At 59.9% G+C, this 17,844-nt stretch overlaps 1 protein-coding gene across 4 annotated transcripts in view; it reads right to left on the bottom strand.

Annotated features, from left to right (window-relative positions):
• Positions 1-129: 129 nt before the first annotated feature.
• The window catches only part of TACC2 (transforming acidic coiled-coil containing protein 2), a 121,695-nt gene continuing 103,980 nt past the window's right edge, over positions 130-17,844 (bottom strand). For all 4 annotated transcript variants that reach the window (XM_036265428.1, XM_036265426.1, XM_036265425.1 and 1 more), the window contains 7 exons: positions 13,621-13,764; positions 13,125-13,201; positions 10,369-10,412; positions 4,769-4,929; positions 4,528-4,634; positions 4,086-4,206; positions 130-677 (listed from right to left, as the gene is read on the bottom strand). In XM_036265428.1, the coding sequence (XP_036121321.1) occupies positions 612-677; positions 4,086-4,206; positions 4,528-4,634; positions 4,769-4,929; positions 10,369-10,412; positions 13,125-13,201; positions 13,621-13,764 (720 nt within the window). In that variant the 3' untranslated portion in view covers positions 130-611. The remainder of the gene's footprint in view (positions 678-4,085; positions 4,207-4,527; positions 4,635-4,768; positions 4,930-10,368; positions 10,413-13,124; positions 13,202-13,620; positions 13,765-17,844) is intronic.

Below are 17,844 nucleotides of genomic sequence, written 5' to 3'. Positions count from 1 at the left end.
AAATGTTACAGAAATCTGCGGACAAAGAAGCCCAGACAGAGAGGAGAGAGGCCGAATCTGACAGGGACGAACAGAGGCGAGAGAACACTCAACCCCTGTCCCGGGAAAGAAATGACAGCCACGCGTATTGCCAAGATCCAAAGGGAAAAAAAGTTTATTTACAATAGAGAATTTTATCCGAAACATGCATTTTCTTTTCTTTTTTTAAAACAAATCAGCAAATGCAGATCAAGTGTACACTCCTTAAGGCAAGATCCCTGTGCGATCTGTACATGTTTATGAAACCCCAAAGCGCTCGCCCTGGGCACTCGGGGACAAAGGGCAGGCCAAGGTGAGCGATGTGTCTTTTATTAGAGCATCAGACCATCTCCCTGATACAGGAACTCTGAGGTCAACTTGCTATGAATCAGACCAGGAAAAATGCAAACCAATAGCAAGAAATTCCGAGAGTCTCCTTAGCACTGCATACAATCAAACCAACGTATTTAGAGAGGGACACAGTAGTGCATACGGGCAAGTGGAAACGGAACCTGTCCACGAGGCCGGAGGGACAGCAGCGTGCCGATGGCCACAGTGCACGCACCGGTCACGTCCAAACATGCGGTTCCGAGTTAGCTCTTCCCCATTTTGGCTATCAGCTCGTCACAAATCTTGGTGAGTTCTTCTATCTCTTTATTCTGCGGGTGAAGAGGAAAAAGGAAAAAGGTCACCGCGTCTCTGGTTGTCTGAAGGTGAGCCAGTCGGAATGGTCGCTGGAGTTTTGGGGGCATGGGGTCCTTTCTCTTGGTCCCCCTGAGAAATGACTTGGAGCCAAATAATCTACCTACATCCAGCTCTAGCTGTGTGACCTTGGGCAAATCGCACAACCTCTCTGAGCCCTGGCTTCCTTCTCTCTAACATGTGGACACCTGGCTCCGGGAATGAGGTGAGGGCAGAAATGGGGAGGTCCCAGCACAGCGACACAGCCAGGAAAGACCTATCTGGTCTTGTTTTCTTCCCTGTATTCGCCTCTGGAGGGTATGGACACGTGCAGGGTGAGCTGTCCGTGGCTTTTTTGAGCAATTCTACATGAATGGGGTTGCGGGTGCTACTCAGAAGATGCCAGAGGCAGAGCTGTGCCCAAGGGGCCCTGGAGAGAGAGGGCCGTGGAGGGGGGGGATTGTGGAGAGGGGTGTGGACGTGGAGAGAGGGGGGCCACGGAAAGGGGGGTGTGGAGGGGAAGGGCCATAGGAAGATGGGGGATGGTGGAGAGGGGCGGGGCCATGGACAGGGGGACCTGAAGAGAGGGGACCGTGGAGAGGCGGGGCCTGGAGAGAGTGGCGGGGTGTGGAGGGGGTGTGGAGAGAGGGGAGACGTGGAAAGGGGCGGGCCGACACAGGGGGCTGGGGAGTTCCTCACGCCGGCCTAGCCTGACCCTGCAGCTCTGTGAGGGAGCCAACCCCAATTCCGTGTCACACCGATGATCAGACAACACCGTCCATCCTCTGAGAACGGGACCCGACCGGGCGGCTCCTCCACCTGGGCAGGTGGCTTTGCTCTCGACCGCTGGACGCCAACCTGACCTGACCGGCTCCACAGCCGTCCCAAAGGCCCTCTCCAGGGACCAGCGCTTTCCGGTGCCCGGGAACTCAGCAGCCAGCTTCGCCCCCTGCTCCCCCGGAAGCCTGTCCCTGCAGCTGTGCCGAGGCCCTGCTTGGCCACCGGTGCCTCCTCAGCCACGCTCCAGCCCAGAGCCCCCAGTCCGTGTATCCAGGTCGGCTCCTCACCACCCCGCAATGTGCCGGTGCCCAGCGAGAGTCTGGCCTTCTTAGTGGAGGAGATTCAGTCCCCGACAGTCCCTGAGACAGTCCCGTGGCCAGGCGCCCAGCCGGGAGACAGCCCCTGCCGGAGCTGACCTCTGAGGCTCTGCGTGGGACACAGCACTGGCCACCGAGCCTGAAATGACCGCCCTAACCACCTCCGCCCCTGGGCCGCTCACGGTGATTTTTCATCCCGTCAGGGCTCTTGCCGTGTGCCAGTCACCATGCTAAATGCACTGGCACTGTGGCCTCTGTTCTCACCGTGGTCCCTCGATGGGGCCACCAGCACCCACTCTCCATGAGGAGACCGTGCGCAGACGTGGCGTGGCGGGCCTGGGAGCACATTCAGGCTGCTGGCTCCTCCCGGCTCTGCCACTGACTCATCACACACGCAGGACGTCTAGCGGCTGAGGCAGGAGCAGACCCCCTGGCTGCGGGGTCCGGGGTTCTCGACCCGTCAGGGCACCGCCAGCCCGACGCCGAGTGCACTGCCCCATCACCGCTCCTGGTTGCAAAGGACCGACTGGGGAAGTGCCCGGGGACCAGGCTTCCGAACCTTCTAAAGCAGAGACTGTCCCCTCTCTACCACCTCAGTCCTTCCGGAAGAACTCGTGCGATTCCCCGTCCTCTCCAGCCTGCGTTCGGGACGAGGTTCCGTCCCCACACGTCTGTCTTTCCTGTCCTGCCGTCCTGTGCACGGCAGGAGCTCCGCCCCTCTCACCGCAACCAGAGCGGCCCGCTCCGGCGAGAACCCCGCCAGGTCCAGCTGCACGTCCACTCACCGACTGCTCTGACCTGCGGCCGCCTGGACACCGCCAGCCCTGCCCGGAGCAGGAAGGACCGCACGGCTGCACTGCCCAGCGGGAAACACCGATTCACACCCAACCGCCTTCAAACCCAAGTCCCTGGAGAATGTGTCTTCGATTTTTTTAAAATTCCACTTTTCAAGAATCACCGAATAGGCCAGAAGTAGATGCTCGACATTCAACGAATACATCAAACAGCCACTCAACACTAAGAGCCAGTGATTTCCAGTGATTGGGGGCTGGCCCTCGGCCCTTATGGCCAGACTGCTGGTGTCTGTGGCTAAAACAAGGACCAGAGCCTGGGACACAGGTGGGTCAATGGACCCCGGCTCTTTGCTTTGTGCGACAGCTCTCCGGTGTTAAACGTCCGGCGGCCACCTGCCGTCTCGTGCCTTGAGGAACAGCTAAAGAATGAAAACGACCCGGCAACACGAGCTCCCAGCTGTCTGGTTCTGCATGACCAGGGTCCTGGGACACACAGCCTGCTGGAGGCGGAGCCTCGGCGAGACTTGGACCCCAGGGAAAGTCCTTCAGTCACTGGAGCACAGGATTCTCAGGGCGAGAGAGTGCTCCAGACCTGCGGGTTGCATCCTCCAGCGTCACACACCTAGAAACGGAGTCTCGCTCAGAGCTGTAACAGACGGCGGTGGGGTGAGGCCCGCAGCCTCCTGAGTCCCAGGGCTCTTTCCTGACATCACGGAGGTTAAGGGACAGGTTGTCCCTGTCACTGCAGAGATTAGTACTGCTTGGCCCAGATGTCTCTGAGGACCCCATCTGGGAGACAAAATGGACTCTGGATGTCATCTGCCTACAAATGACTCCTACGATTGCCCATCAAGGACCTCATGCATGAGAAGTACGCCAACTCAGGCCATCGGGCTCTCTGGTCACCATCCTGGGGGCCCTAAGGCTCCTAAACCAACCAGAACCAGGTCGCATATATGGAAACACACCTACGGGGGTGGGGGCTCCCTGGCCCACACTCACCAGACTCGGCCAGACGGCACTCCTGGGCAAAGGGGCTCCTCACTGGGACACCCAGGGAGAGTGTGCACAGTGGAATGACCACTAGACTGGAAATCAGGGAACCTGAGGACAAGCTGAGGCAGGTCCCTCCACACGCTCCGTGAAGATAAAAGCACACGGCCCATTTTCTGCATCCCCCCTGTCCTGCTGGCTGCCTGGTGGGCACCCTCCTCACCAGCCGGCACCCTGGACGCAGCAGCTGAGCACCGTGTCTGGCCCAGTGTGGGTGCCGAGCTATTTGACAAACAGATGCCAAGAAGGGGTGGAAACAGCAGCCGACACCCAAGCTGACGGCCATTCCAGGAGGGGCCGGGGAGGCCGGGGAGGCCGGTCTCGGGGCGACAGGAAGCAGGCTCTCCCAGGGGAACAGCCGAGACCTGCTCACGCAGCAGGGGTGCGTCCTGCGAGCGCCGTGGTGCAAGCCCTGCCCGCCTGCAGCCACCCTGCCCAGTACCTTCTGTTCCAGCGTCCTCTCCAGGGCGTCCACCCGCAGCTGCTCCTTCCGCAGGCTGGCCTGGTAGGCAGCCTGCTCCTGCTGGGCTTTGCCCCGGACCTGGGCAATCTCCGCATTGGCCCTGCGGGGACGGGGGCATCGAGCAAGGATCACCCTTCCCTGGGGACGTCTCCCGCCTTCTTCCTCCCAGCTCTGGGCAGGGGCACTGTCTGCTTCCAGCTCCCACCAACAAAGGCCCAGCACGGGTGCCGATGAGAACCCCCTCCCGAACCCCATGGTCATGGGCTCTGCGTGGGTGCCTGGAAACCATGACACACATCCTGCACTATCACAGCGCGGCTAACAGGGCACCGTCCGATCCCGGCCACATGGAGTGGCGTGGAAAGAATGCACACCGTCCCCAGGCCCCTGGCGGGCAGCGGGGGGCAGCCCCGGCCATTACCTGTCCAGCTTCTCCTCCGCGTGCACCTTCAGGGCCTGGTACCTCTGCTCCTCCTTCTTCACTCGGGACAGGTACTCCTGCGCGCACTTCTTCAGCACCTCTTCGTTCTGACGCGGCAGAGCACGGGGTCAGGGCGCAGAGGAAACGCCGAGGCTGCTGGGAGCCCCGGGAGCCCTCGGCTGAGGGTGCCGCCTCCGCCGGCCAGTCTGCCTCCCGGCCCCGCGTCCCGGGCGCCACGCACCTTGCGGAAGCCTTCCAGCACCTCCTTCATCTTCTCGTACCTCCGGAAGAGATCAGCCAGGGACTTTTCCACGGAGTTAAGGTCGGCCAGGGCTTGCTCCTTCTCCAGGACCAGCTGCTGGACCGTCTGGTGGGAGACCGACTTCTCCCTCTGTTCATCCTCTGGGAGGAGAGACAAGCACCAGACCATGGGCCACGCGGCCCGAGCCTGCCCCGTGGGCATCTCAGACTCGGCAGAGACCGTCCCTGAGCCCCCCCAGGCTCCTAAGGACAAACCCACGGCCCCTGCACCCGACCGGGACCCCTGCACTGTCAGATGGGGTGTGTGTCAGCCACTGGTCTCGGGCCTGAATGTAAACATCCAGAGTGGAGCCCCCAGGGGTTCTGCTGGTGTCGGCAGCAAACAGACCCAGAGGCGAGAAGCAAACGGCTGAATTCTGTGGGACAAGACTGCCAGGCCCTGCAGTGCGGGCCGTGGGGCGGCCTTCCGAGCGCTGTCCAGATAGAGAGACGGTCACTGGGGAGGAGCGAGGGCTCCCAGGGGCTACTTCTGTCAAAGTGAGTTTCTCAGTCCCGTACCAAAGAACTGAAATCTGGCCCCGTTCAGAGTGGCGGGGCCTGGCCAGACAGACGGCCCTGTCCTCAGCCCACGCCTCTGGGCCATCAAACAGACTCTGCCCGAACACCTGAAAACCACCCTGGGAAAGGCTCCTCTGACCTGCCACCTGACCCTGCCCGCACGGCGCTCTCTCCTGCTGACCCCACACTGGTCCCGGTGGGCGAGGGGCAGAGAGAAGCCCCCGCTTGGAGCTCCTGGGGGAAGGAGCCCTGACACCTGTCCCTCTGAGCCCAGGTCACCTGGAGGGGCGGCCCACTGCCGGGCATCTGGAAACGGCCACCGGTGTGTGCTGGGCCCTTCCACATGTCGGCACTGTCCCCGTCCGCTGTTTAACAACCACACCAGCACCCAGTGGCCAGACTGGGCTCCCCGAAATCCAAACCGGGTCACCTCACTCCTGAGCCCCTGGAGCCTCCCCGGCCCTGGGAATAAAACCCCACTCCTTCCCCAAACACTGTGCTCTGCCTCCAGCCATGAGGGCTCAGGGCTGCCTGTCCTCTGCCGGGACCATGGGCCCCAGCTTCCCAGGGCCTGGCTCCCTCAGCTCTGGCCCCAGGTCACCTCCCAAAGGTGCCTTTCCTGAGCACCCATGGGGGGCACCTTCCACTCTCGTACTAAATTCTCCTCCCAGCAGTGGCCACTCCTCCTCACACCAGACGTGTGTGTGTGCACGTGCGCGCGCATGTGTGCGCGTGCAAGTGTGTGCATGTGTGCAAGTGTGTGCGCACGTGCATGTGTGCACACGCACGTCTGTTCGAGGACCTCTCCGCGGGACGCACACACCGCAGGGCAGGTCCTGAGCTGCTTGTCGCTGCTCTGCCCCAGGCTAGGACAGGGCCTGGCTCAGGACGACCCACCGCGTCCCTGTCACCTCTGGGCAGGCTTCTCGTCTCTCCGCACAGCTGGTGAGTGGGCTCTGAGAAGCGAAGTCACCTGCCCACGGGGGTGGGGGCGGCAGTCAGACCAGCCCAGAGTCGCTCCCCACATTGCTGCACAGGCCTCTGGGTCACAGGCCAAGAAGGAAGCATCTCCCTCAAAAGTGGGGAGATGCTGCTTTGGGTTCGCCTCCTCTAGATCCCCAACATCCTGCCGTACCCCGAGGTGAGGCACGCTGGCTTTGTGGAGAGGACTATGGCACCGGGGCCCCACCCTGGTTTCGGCTCTGGCCCTAACAGACTTGCTCAGAAGTCCTGACTCTCGGGGCCCTAGGGTCTCATTCCCGAAATCAGGGGTCCTCCCATGTGAGTGGAAGTCCAAATCCATGGGGTTTGTTGGAACACAGGCTGGTGCAGCCCCCGCCCCACCATGGGCTCGGACTCACTGGTGGGGTGGGGCCAAGAATCTGCTTCTGCAGCACGTTCCCGGGTCCAGGGAGCTTGGAGAACCGGGGCCTGACGGACACCTGTGTCCCCTCCGACCCTGCCCCCAGAGCCCCCGCCGAGGGCTGCGGGGAGGAACCCGTGGGTCTGAGGGCCAGGAGGCTCAGTCCTGGCCCTGGCACTTCCCAGCCGTGTGACCTGGGGGGGCTCTGAGCTGTCTCAGCCTCCTTCCCGGAAACAGGGGCACTTTGGGAAGGTCGCACGTGGACATGGACACAGAACCTTTAACACAAAGCAGGAGCCACTTCCATAGCCCGCCGACAGCATCGCTGGGCCAGGGGTTGGCGTGAGCAAGAACGGAACCGCCAGCAACCTGGGCGCTTCGCCGTCTTGCCAGTGGCCAACGCGCTTCCTCCTCTGAGTTCCAGCTGCTCCCTCGGTCCTCAGCGCCTGCGCAGGGCTCCAGCCGGCGTGAGGACACGTGGGCTGGTACGGGAGCCACTGAGCAAACACCCCCGGTCCCCTGGACCTGAGCCTTGGTTTCCCTTCCTCCCCGTGTCACCGCCCGGGTGGAAACGATGTCCCAGCTCCAGGGAGACGGAGGAGGCGGACGCCCCACAGATCTTTCCGTCAGTCACAAATGCGGTCGGGTTCCCCAAACCAGGGAATCGGCCCCAAACACGAGGGTTCCAGGTTCAACAACAGAGCGATGTCCCTGGAGATGTTCTGGCTCTTTCAGGCAAAACATGATTAAACGGTGCGGGGAACGCAGCCAGGACACAAAAGCAAAAGTAACAAAAACAGGAAAGCAAACGAACAGACAAGGGCAGGTATCAGTCGGGTGAGAAGCACGTACTTACCAGGTTTGCCTGTTTGTTTTGCAAGCAAAGGGCAAGAAAGCAACAGAAAATGGAAGCAAAACAGAGAAATCAGGGCAGTTGTTAGAAAGCAGAACAAAAACCGACTGCAGCAACCTGCAAGGCAAGGCACAGAAGTCTCTCCCTGTTGTGGACTAAATGCTCGGTCTCTGGGCTGAGAGCACTCTCTTCGGGGCACGGAGGAGGGGGCAGGGACCGCAGGGCAGATGCCACGCTGATGTGCCCCCTCTGTGACAGGCGAACCAGGGCAGGGCCAGGCCGGGGCCAGGAGGCCCAGTACAGCTGGGCAGACCCTGGTTTTAGCTTCAGGATGCTCCTACCTTCACTCTGGCCCCGACCGGCCAAGCCCCCTGGACCAGTTTCCCCTTCAACAAGGATGCTGGTCAGGTGAGAAGATGGAACCCAGATGGGACAGATGGGGGTGTCTTCCCGCACGGGGAGACTCGTGGCCTGCCCAGAGGGAAGCACACTCGGCCCTCGGCCCTCGGCCTGCCACAAGGACATGAGGGCGTCAGCATCTATGTGACTGACCAATGACCTGCAGCAGGGACGGAGAGATGACGAGGGCAGTGGGCCACCTTTCTGGAGACCAGCTCTGGAAAGGGAATGGTGAAGGGGAGGGTGGGGAATGAGGGGTGGCTCCAGGTGTGACCCCCCTGCAGAGAGAATGCTGCCATGGCCAGGGTCACTGAAGCGGTCCCCGGAGCCTCCTGTGCACCCCCACAAGTGAAATGCTCCAAAGGGGTGAGTTCACAGCTCTGGAAGAGAGGAACCTTCGGCCAAGCATACCAGCGCTCCTGGGCGGGGGGTGGGGGGGGCAGGGGTGGGCAGCGAGTGGCCATGGTCCCTGGAGTCAGGGTTCCGGACGTTCCTCGGACTCTCTAGAACTCACACTGCTGTTCTGCCCACTCCCACCACTGGCTGCCAGGCAACATCGGAGCTAAGTGATCTCTCTGTCACCTCAAGGACAGGTCGAGAGGGAACGGCTTGCATTAAAATCGCCAGCCAAGCCCTGGCGGTGTGGCCAGGCTGTATGTCGTCCCTGCACCAGGTCGCTGGTTCAACTCCCGGTCAGGGCACAGGCCCCGGCTGCAGGCAGGCCCGACCCCCAGTAGGGAGCGTGCCGGAGGCAGCCGGTGGATGCTTCCCTCTCTCCTTTTCCCTTCCTCTCTAGAAAGAAAGAAAGAAAAATCTCCAACCAAGCGAAACGGCTCCAGGCAGTTCTCCCAGCAGCAAAGGCTGTGACCTTCCACCCCGATTCCAGCCTTGGCCGGAACGTCATCGCCAAGGATGAAAATAAAGACGTGTGACTCTGGGACACAGAGAACTTTCCAGATGCACCGCCGTGGGCCTGCGTGGCGTTACCGCGGGAGGCCGGAGGCTGGGCTGGCGCCGGAGCACTGCGCGGGAAGAGGTAAGTCCTCCAGCCCGGCCACTTTCGCCAGCGGCGTCGGTGCCAAGAGCTTTGTTTTTATCTCACCCGTACGTAGTCATAAACCCCTCCCGGTTCAATAAGGAGGTTGCATCTGATGGAAGCAGACGCCACGAGGCTGATCCTTAGAAACACCCACAGGGCTTCCCCGCGAGCTCTGGGCGAGTGGCCTGGACTGTAACAAATCCCAGCTCCCCTGGAAGGGAAGCACTCGGCGGCCAGCCTCTGGTCACCCCCAGGCTCCTCGGTCACCCTGGGAGCGTCGAGGTGTGGGGTGCCACCGCTGCAAAGGTTTGAGGGACAGGCTCGTCTGCTAGCCCCGAGTCCGGCTTGGACACACAGACTGTGGTCTGTGGAGAGCTGGGGTTTTTACCTCCTATGTTCTTAGGAGGAAAAGATTTTTCATTAAAAAAAAATGTTTTTATTGATTTTGAGAGAGGAAGGGACAGGGAGAGAGAGAGAGAAACATCCATCAGCTGCCTCCTGCACCCCCCACTAGTGATCAAGCCCGTAACCCGGGCATGTGCCCCGACTGGGAATTGAAGCAGCGACCTCTTGGTGCCTGGATGATGCTCAACCAGAGCCACACCAGCTGGGCAGGAAAAGGTTCTTTAAAAACTGGTATCGTGGACCTAAGCCAAAGCATAGACAGATAAACAAACGATTCCCCTCGAGTTATATCGTTTTTGGAAAGTGATCATTAGTACAAGAACTTGGGCTTGGAACATCCACAAGCTTGCTGCTCATTAATTTTGTAAAGGCCCAGCTGCGTGTAGCTCGTGGCTCGAGGCCTGGTCTCTCGCAGACCGAAGCAATCTGTCAGCACCGGCTGCCAGGGCGCGGCGTTGGCATGGCTTCTGAGGCTGTGCCCAAGCCCCGCGCGAAAGCGTGGGGTCCGCCACTTCACAAGGGAAGTGGGGGGGTGGGCACCGGGATGAGCACAGCTCCCCATCCTGTCCTCAGCCACGTGTAAGGTTGAGCGGGGTATTTTGTCACTTGAGCCTAAACTACTCCATAGTTTGGAGATTTGATTCCTAGTCTCTCCCATGAGCCCAAAGCCCCCAAACATTCCAGGAGCCAGCCCAAATCTCTTTCCTCAGGAGGTGGGCGGTCCTGGCTGGGTCACACGACGGCCACCAAGGTGGCTGCCGTGGTGTCCACAGGCATGAATAACGGAGGGGCATTCTAGCGGCGTCTCCAGGAGGGCCCAGCTCTCTGCCCTGGGACAGCGCCAGGGGTACCTGAGCTCCCCCCCCCCCCCACGGACCCGTGCTCTAGGGAGTGTCTGGGAGGAGCCACCCCGTGATTTGGACCCTCAGGGCAGGCCCGCACCCCGGCAGGCAGGACACCCACCTATCATCTGAGCGATGGTCTTCTCATACTCGGCCACTATCTTCCTGTAAGAGAAATGAACAGGCTCAGAACCATGACAAAGAACAGCTTGAAATTTCCCGCGGGGCCGCGCTCTGGACATCGACAGCCTGACGTCGGTCGGGAGCCTGTGCGGGGGACACGTCTTCTCTGTCCTGCAGGCTCAGGCTCCGAGGGCTCCCGGCACCCGCAGCCTCCTTGTGCACCCACACGGTGCATTCTCCCCGCATGTGACTCCAGTCACACCCTCCCTGCAAAACCTTCCCAGTCTCCTCACTACCCACTGAAGAAAACAAGGCCAGCCCTTCAGCCTGACAAAGCTCTGCCTCCAGAGGCCCATCCCCCGCATCTGTCCCCTCCCCCTCCGCAGAGGCCTCTTGTGTGCCGGGCGCTCTCACCCCACACCCTCGGCCCTGTTTGGAAGCTCCCCCTCCACGTGCCGCTCAGTCTGTTTCTCAAGGCCCAGCGCAAATGCTCTCTTCCGGAGAGCCTTCCCTGACTCCTTGGAACTCCATGGCCTTCTATCTGAATCTTGCTCCAACGTCTCACAGTGGCGGTCTCAGCAGTGTCACAGCTCCTGAGGTGCCCGGCCATTTCCTGCTCCCCTGGGCTTGCGGGGGAGGGGCAGGAGAGGATACAGTAGCCCTTCTCAGAACGCCAGGAGCCACCGAGGCTACAAAGAAGCACTAAGATCCCTCGCTTGGGAGACTGCCTCACTGCTGCCCCTGGTGGAAGGGCCCAGGAGTGCAGAAGCTCCTCCTCCCAGGTCAGCCTGTGGGAAGGAGTCTGAGGGAGACCACTGGGGATTTTTAGTGCAGCCCCACCCTGTCCCCTGCCTCAGCCCCTGCCCACAAAACTGCCGAAGAGGAGATTTTGTTTTTGGTACGTGCCCCTAGCGGGAACCGAGCCCGGGACTCTCTGGTCCGTAAGCCGCCGCTCCAACGGCTGAGCCAAACCGGCTGGGGAGAAGAGAGATTTTGAAAGAACAGGACTGCAGGGCCTCGTTCTGGGCGAAACTGAGACTGGCCCCCGGGAGCGGACACCAAAGCAGCCGCAGGAAGACGGAACTAACAGAATGCGTACGAAGACACTGCTTGACCTAGAAAACGGGGCATAAGCCCGGCCAGTGTGGTTCAGTGGACTGAGAGGTCCTGGTTCAATTCCCGGTCAGGGCACATGCTCCGGTTGTGGGCTCCATCCCCAGTGGGGGGCGTGCAGGAGGCAGCCGATCGATGTTTCTCTCTCTCTCTCCCCAAAAAATCAATGAAAAGATTAAAAAAGGAAACGGGATAAGATTAAATAGTTTGCTTGCCACTTACTATGGGAGCCAGGAACACAGTTGATTCTGACAATACATCAGCACCTGCCTTTGCAATGAAGTGCACTACAAATGTGCTAATTCTTCAACTAATTTTTTTAAATCCATCCATCCCCTTATTCCCAACTTTGAGACAAAAACGAAGCTACTGTGGATATTCAGCCAGGTCTTCTGCCAGCTCAGGGGGCGAAGGAAGGCGGGGGGGGGGCAGGGGCTGCTCAGCCGGCACAGTCAGAGCGAAGGGCTGGGCAGAAGCTGCTTTAAATATACCACCTGCAATATAGCTGTAAAAACGCATCCCAGGGACGAGTTCTAGCCCCAAAGGTGGCTTCTTTGTTTCCAAGAAGATGAGAAATGGAGAGAAAGGGGCATCAGAAGAGAGACCAGGCCGCTGGGAACAGTAGAAAGAGTTTGGGTTCTGGACTCGGAAAAGTGAGTTCATATTCACGGTCTTCTACCTAGAAGGCCCAGGACCTTGGGCGAGTCACCTAATTCCCGAGCCTTCTGCGGTCGAGCAGACCTGACGACCCCTTCTGGGGGGCCGGGGGCAGAGGCAGAGACCTTGGGTCTCAGGCCAAAAGCACAGCGCTGGGTCCGCAGCGGGCACCACTAACACGGTATTAACACGCGTACTGGACGGTAGCTAGCACACGTCTCTCACAGGTGCAGCAACTGAAAATAAATCATCCAAGTGGTGCCCTGGCCGGTTCGGTTCAGTGGTTAGAGCATCAGCCCGCGGACCAGAGAGTTGTGGGTTCGATTCCGGTCAAGGGCACGTACCTTGGTTGTGGGTCATCCCTGGCCCTGGATGGGGTCATGTGGGAGGCAACCAGTCGATGTGTCTCTCTCACATCGATGTCTCTCTCTCTCTCTCTCCCCCTCCCTCCCACTCTGTCTGATGATAAACAGAAAAATATCCTCGGGTGAGGATTAAAATCAATCAATCAAGTCCTAGTGAGATTTGGGAGACAACCCAAACGTTCTGCCCACTGACACCAGTGGGATTACGTTATGACCGTAGGAGGACCATGAGCGACAGTTAAGCAATGAGGTGGAGACATATCGAAATCTGTCCAAGATTCGCTGAGTTACAAAAGGGTGGTGGATCCCCACGCTCCACCGCTGAAGAACAGGAGCCTCCTGGACAACGTGCACATTTGCTGTTGGAAATGAAACTTCGTGGACGAATCTGCCAGAAACGGCGTCCAGCGGGTACTGAGGGTGTGGAGCTGGAGGCCCGCAGGGGGGAGATTTTTTATTGTCCACATAATTACTGCAGTATTTAACTCATGCACGGGATCCCTTAATCACAGTAAAGTAACAAAAACACCTTTGTGAACACGTGAACCTCGGTCATGGAGAACAGGTCACGTGTACAGAAGACCCCGCTCAGGTTGTGGCGTCCGAGCATCACACTAACCTCATCTCCATCACTTCCCGCCGGCTCTCTTCGTATTTATCCTTCCACTCCGAGACCTCCCTCTCCTTGGTTATGATCTAGCACCGGAGAAGAGGAGAAAGGTTGGCCCTGATGAGGGAACTCAGAGCCGCGCACTTCACAGACCGAGACAAGGAGACGGAGGACACACGTGGAATTAAAATTTCCTGCGTCAAATAATAACTGAAGGCAGAGAATTTCCCGCAGCATGAGATCGGAGGAAGCCAGGTATCAGGCCTTCGGTGCCCACCGCGGAGCAACGAAAAGGTGGGCTCTCCGTGAGAACCAAACAAGACCCGAAAGGCTTGTGAAACAATCGTGTCTAGCAGATCGAGCCGCGCCGTGTGCCGCCGGCAGTGGCCAGAGAAGGTCTGTGTCCAGAGACGGACATGGGTGCGTAGGGACTCATTTCCACGTGGCAGACACAGGAGCCCGACCGCGGGCGCCGGGACTGGCCCTGCCCCCACTCCCACGGTACCTCTGCTCTGGCGATGTGCAGGGCGGAGTCCAGGTCCGGCTGCTGGAACAGAAGGCCCGCCGGCTTGTCCACCTCGGCGGTCCCGAGGCGCGAGTACAGGGCTGCTTTGGAGAGGGAGACATCTGCTGGGTGAGCAGCTTCTCTCTGCGGAATGGTTTTTGATTAAAAAAAAAAAGTTAACATCAATCACACGACAAAGGGGTTACAGTCACCTCTCACGAATGGGCCAGTTGTATGGGCTTGAAACAGAGAACAGCCAACGTATGAGAAAGCGCTAAGATGAATGAAGGGGTGGCGGATGGTCTGTGGAATCTGTCCTTGGCGCCTGCACAGGCCTCGGTGGCACGTGTCTGCTGCCTGCCCGTCACAGCCGTCAGTCGGGCGCCGAGGCATTTAGGCACAGGGCCTAAGAACGGGGCCGGGGCCCCGCGGGCTCCCCTCCAAAGTGAGAACCCATGTGAACGATGTTGGGTCCCAGTCCCTGCTCGCCTGGTCTTGAACAACGGCAGATCTGACCATTTTTTGCAAGACTGTCCACAATTCAATCTGGGGGAGGGGGGCATTTGTTTGGCTCCATTCGGAAGGAGAGGTGCACCCAGCGAGAGGTCGGCCGTGGCTGGCAGCCCGCCCTCCTGCCTGGAGCCGGTTTCTGGGAGCCTGCGGGTCAGCGTCAGGTTGGAGGCCTGCTGCCCTCCGTCGGCCGTGTCAACGGCAAAGCTGCAAACTGGATCACGGACAACATCCACATTGGCGGATCCAGACACTCAGAAAGCAGTGTGACTCCTCGCCCCTGCGGCTGACCTGAGCTTGACCTTGGATGACAGTCGCTAGGCTGGCGACCCAGAGGTCTGTGCTTCCTCCTCCTCCCCATGCGAATGCCCAGCTGTTTCCCACACGCGCACGATGCGGTGTCAGGAGCGGGTCCCCCAGCGCAGCCAGGCTGTCCGTCTAGTTCTGCTACGCAAGGAGCACCCGCCAATCGTCCGCCTGTGCTTCTCGTTAACCTCCTGGTGCTGTGGTCGCCAAGGCGCCTCCACCCTGGCTGCCGGGTCCAATCCCACATGATGTGACGAGCGGCTGACAGGCAGGGAGGGGGAGGGCTGCTTCTCCCTTGGGAACTTCACGAGAAACACCGGGCAGTGGACAGACCACCACGGTGGCGGGAAGAGGGGCAGCTGGACAAAGAAGGGTGAGCACGCATCCCGCAGAGAAGGTTCGAGAGCCCACGGTGACCGGGAGGAGCTGCAGCTGAAGCAGTTTCTCTCTCGGTCCCAAGGACAGGTACACGCACGTACCCTGCCCGTCTCCGGGAAGTGACCGCGAGACAGCGGGGAAGGCCGGGGGGCTTGATGGACAGGACTGGAGACTCGCATGAGGACCGGTCAGCCGCACACACGCGTGACGAACAACACGGTGCCGGCTGCCCCGGGGGAGCGTCCGCCGGCTCTCACTGCCCCTACCTGGCCTCGAGTGTGTGGGACCCACACACAGACTCCTGCCGCTCAGAGAGGGGCGCTCACGGCCCGGGCCCGCCAGACCCGGGGACACGCTCGTGTCTCCCGTGGGATGCCACGGGCTCAGCCTCAGCCCCAGAGGAGCCTGGGACAGGGCGCTTGGCTGGAACACGAAGTGACCGCTCAGGAAAGGGCCGCCACACAGTGTGGTTGGGGTTCTTCTTGTCAAGAGAGAAACTTCCCGGGAAATAAATGCGGAAGTACACCCGGACGTCAAGACTCTGTGCTTACGGGTCAAGTTCACGACCACAAAATTCTGGAGAGGACTGAAAACTGTTCCTGTCACTTTTAAGTAAAATAATGTGTTCTTTGAAAAACAAAATACAATTTCAAAATGGAAAGAACATGAGATACCATCTAACTCATCCTGGTCCTTCCGAAGATGGAAAAAATTGGGGAGCTGAGAGATTTGTCAAAGGTTTCCCAGACTGAGATTCAATTCTGACCCCAAATAAACCAGCTCTCTGACGTGCAAGAGAAATGAATTAAAATTAATTTTGTTGCCCGGCCGGTTTGGCTCAGTGCTTAGAGCGTTGGTCCGCGGACCAAAGAGTCGTGGGTTTGATTCTGGCCAAGGGCACGTACCTCAGTTGCGGGTCATCCCCAGCCCTGGTTGGGGTCATGTGGGAGGCAACCAGTCGATGTGTCCCTCTCACATTGATGTTTCTGTCTGTCTCTATCTGAAGATAAATGGAAAAATATCCTTGGGCGAAGATTAAAAATAAATTTAAAAATACTGATTTTGTCACACTGGGCAGAAACTCAACATGACCAACGCAGGAATGAATGGTCTTGGAGCTGCCTAAAGTCTTCTGCAGAATGAAAGAGAGGATGAGAAACAAGTAAAATCATGACCTTTCTGCGTAAACACACAGGCTGCGACCATCTGGTGTGTGGCATCACTGTGTCTCGGCCGCCGGTGTTTCCAGTACCGGAGCAGTGACGGAAACCCCACCTGAGCGACTGCCGCGTCCGCCCGCCAAGGGTCGGGGGCACACGCTGCTCCCACACCCCGGAGCTGTCGCCTTCAGCTGACGTCAGCAGGCCTGTGTCCCTCCCCTTCCAGGGCCAGGTGCGGAGTAAGCTTTGTTTCTCTTCGTGACCCTCCACTCGCTCCCTCAGGGGGGCCAACGCCCACGAGAATCACAGACTAAAGTGCCGAATGTCCATGACTCACAGGGCATGAGCCTGTGGAACTGACTTCCAGCCCCTCAGCCCTCAAAGCCTGGTCCCGGGGGCACTGTCACCCGGTCAGATCCGACCTCAGGCCTGGGGTCCTCTGGCCCTGCCAGCTGCCCAGGCGCCCGGCCCTCCGGTGGCCACTCCCCCGGAGGACGTGCCCCCAGGAGCCGGCTGGGCACGGCAGTGTGAGAGGCACGCGCTAGGGTGGGGACCAGGAGCCGCAGTCAGGCAGGGAGACCACGCAAGCTGGGCCAAGGTCATGAATGTGGACACAGGCTGGCTGCTTGGGGTGTTCTGGTTGCAGGGCATCAGGCTGGGCAGGACAGCGGCCTCGCCCAGTGCCACCCCTTCCGAACCGGACAGTGGGCGGCTGTCAGGCTCTGACTGGCAGATGTGAGGAAGGCCCGCCCACTGTGGCCCCGCCCGCCACCTATGGGACAGTAATGGGCTGTGCCCATGATCACACTCCCACGGGGACACTCCACACAGTTTGGCCAGAAGCATGGGGACCCACACCGGACACCCCGACCCACAGGCGCTCTCAATGCTAATGTTCTCCGAGACGCAGGGGGCTCGCCGTGGCCCCTCAAAGGCTGACACAACCCCCATCTCAGTCGCTGGTCACCCCTCAGTGTGATTTTCTTCACCCCAAGTGGTTCCACTTCTGTGTCAGCCACAGGTGGAGACGGGGAGAGGCACCTGCCGTGGGAGTCTTCAGGCCGAGGCAGCAGTGGGGCCCACGGCGGGGTGCTCTCCCCACGCCAGCCGAACCCGCTGTAGCCAGGGGCCACGGGGAACACGAACGGAAACCCACCGGCACGAGAGCACCGTAAGGCCGAGGGTCCCCGTGGGCGGTGGGCTGCAGGACGTGGCCGGTTTTCCCCGGCCAAGGGCACGGCCATAGGCTTCCTCCGGAGGCGGTACCAGTTACTGCAGCAGGAGAAACGCCCCTGCCACTCGGAGCCACCCTCCCACGGACGCGCTCAACAAGCCCTTCTGAACTCTCGGGCAGGTGGCTGGGCTGGCCCTCCCGCCCACTCAGCACACTGAATCGAGCCGGGGCGCGTGGTCCGAGCACGGGCCGTGACGGCCAGGAAGTCGGCTGCTGGCCGACATTTGCTGGCCGGCGTCTCTGATGTGGCCTTGGAGGAAGGGGCGGTTCCAGGCACGCTCGGGACCCTCCCAGTGCTGCCGCGAACTTCAGGACAGGAACACCCAGTCTCTGCAGAGGCCAAACTGGAAGCGATTTGTTCTGCCTTTGAGACGCCGCCCAAGGGTGTCAAAAAATGAGTCTAATGGGGAGAAAATCCTCACTGCTTCATGCTTTCTAGAGATTCCATTTTCATGGAGATCAGACCCAGTTCACAGTCGGCGGCAAGAACGAGAACAGCCATCCACGTTTCTATTCCTGCCCCTGCCCTGGGCCCCAACACACTCAGTCTGGACACCAGTGTGACCACCTCCGTCCACTCAGAGGTGTCTCTGCACCCCTCGCCCCCAGCTCCAGGGAAACCACTACAGGGGCTCA

Source organism: Molossus molossus, unplaced genomic scaffold (genome assembly GCF_014108415.1).
Source record: "Molossus molossus isolate mMolMol1 unplaced genomic scaffold, mMolMol1.p scaffold_m16_p_17, whole genome shotgun sequence".
Lineage (NCBI taxonomy): Eukaryota > Metazoa > Chordata > Mammalia > Chiroptera > Molossidae > Molossus > Molossus molossus.
The sequence above is the reverse complement of the archived record's forward strand: the minus strand, read 5'-3'. Positions and strand labels throughout refer to the sequence as shown.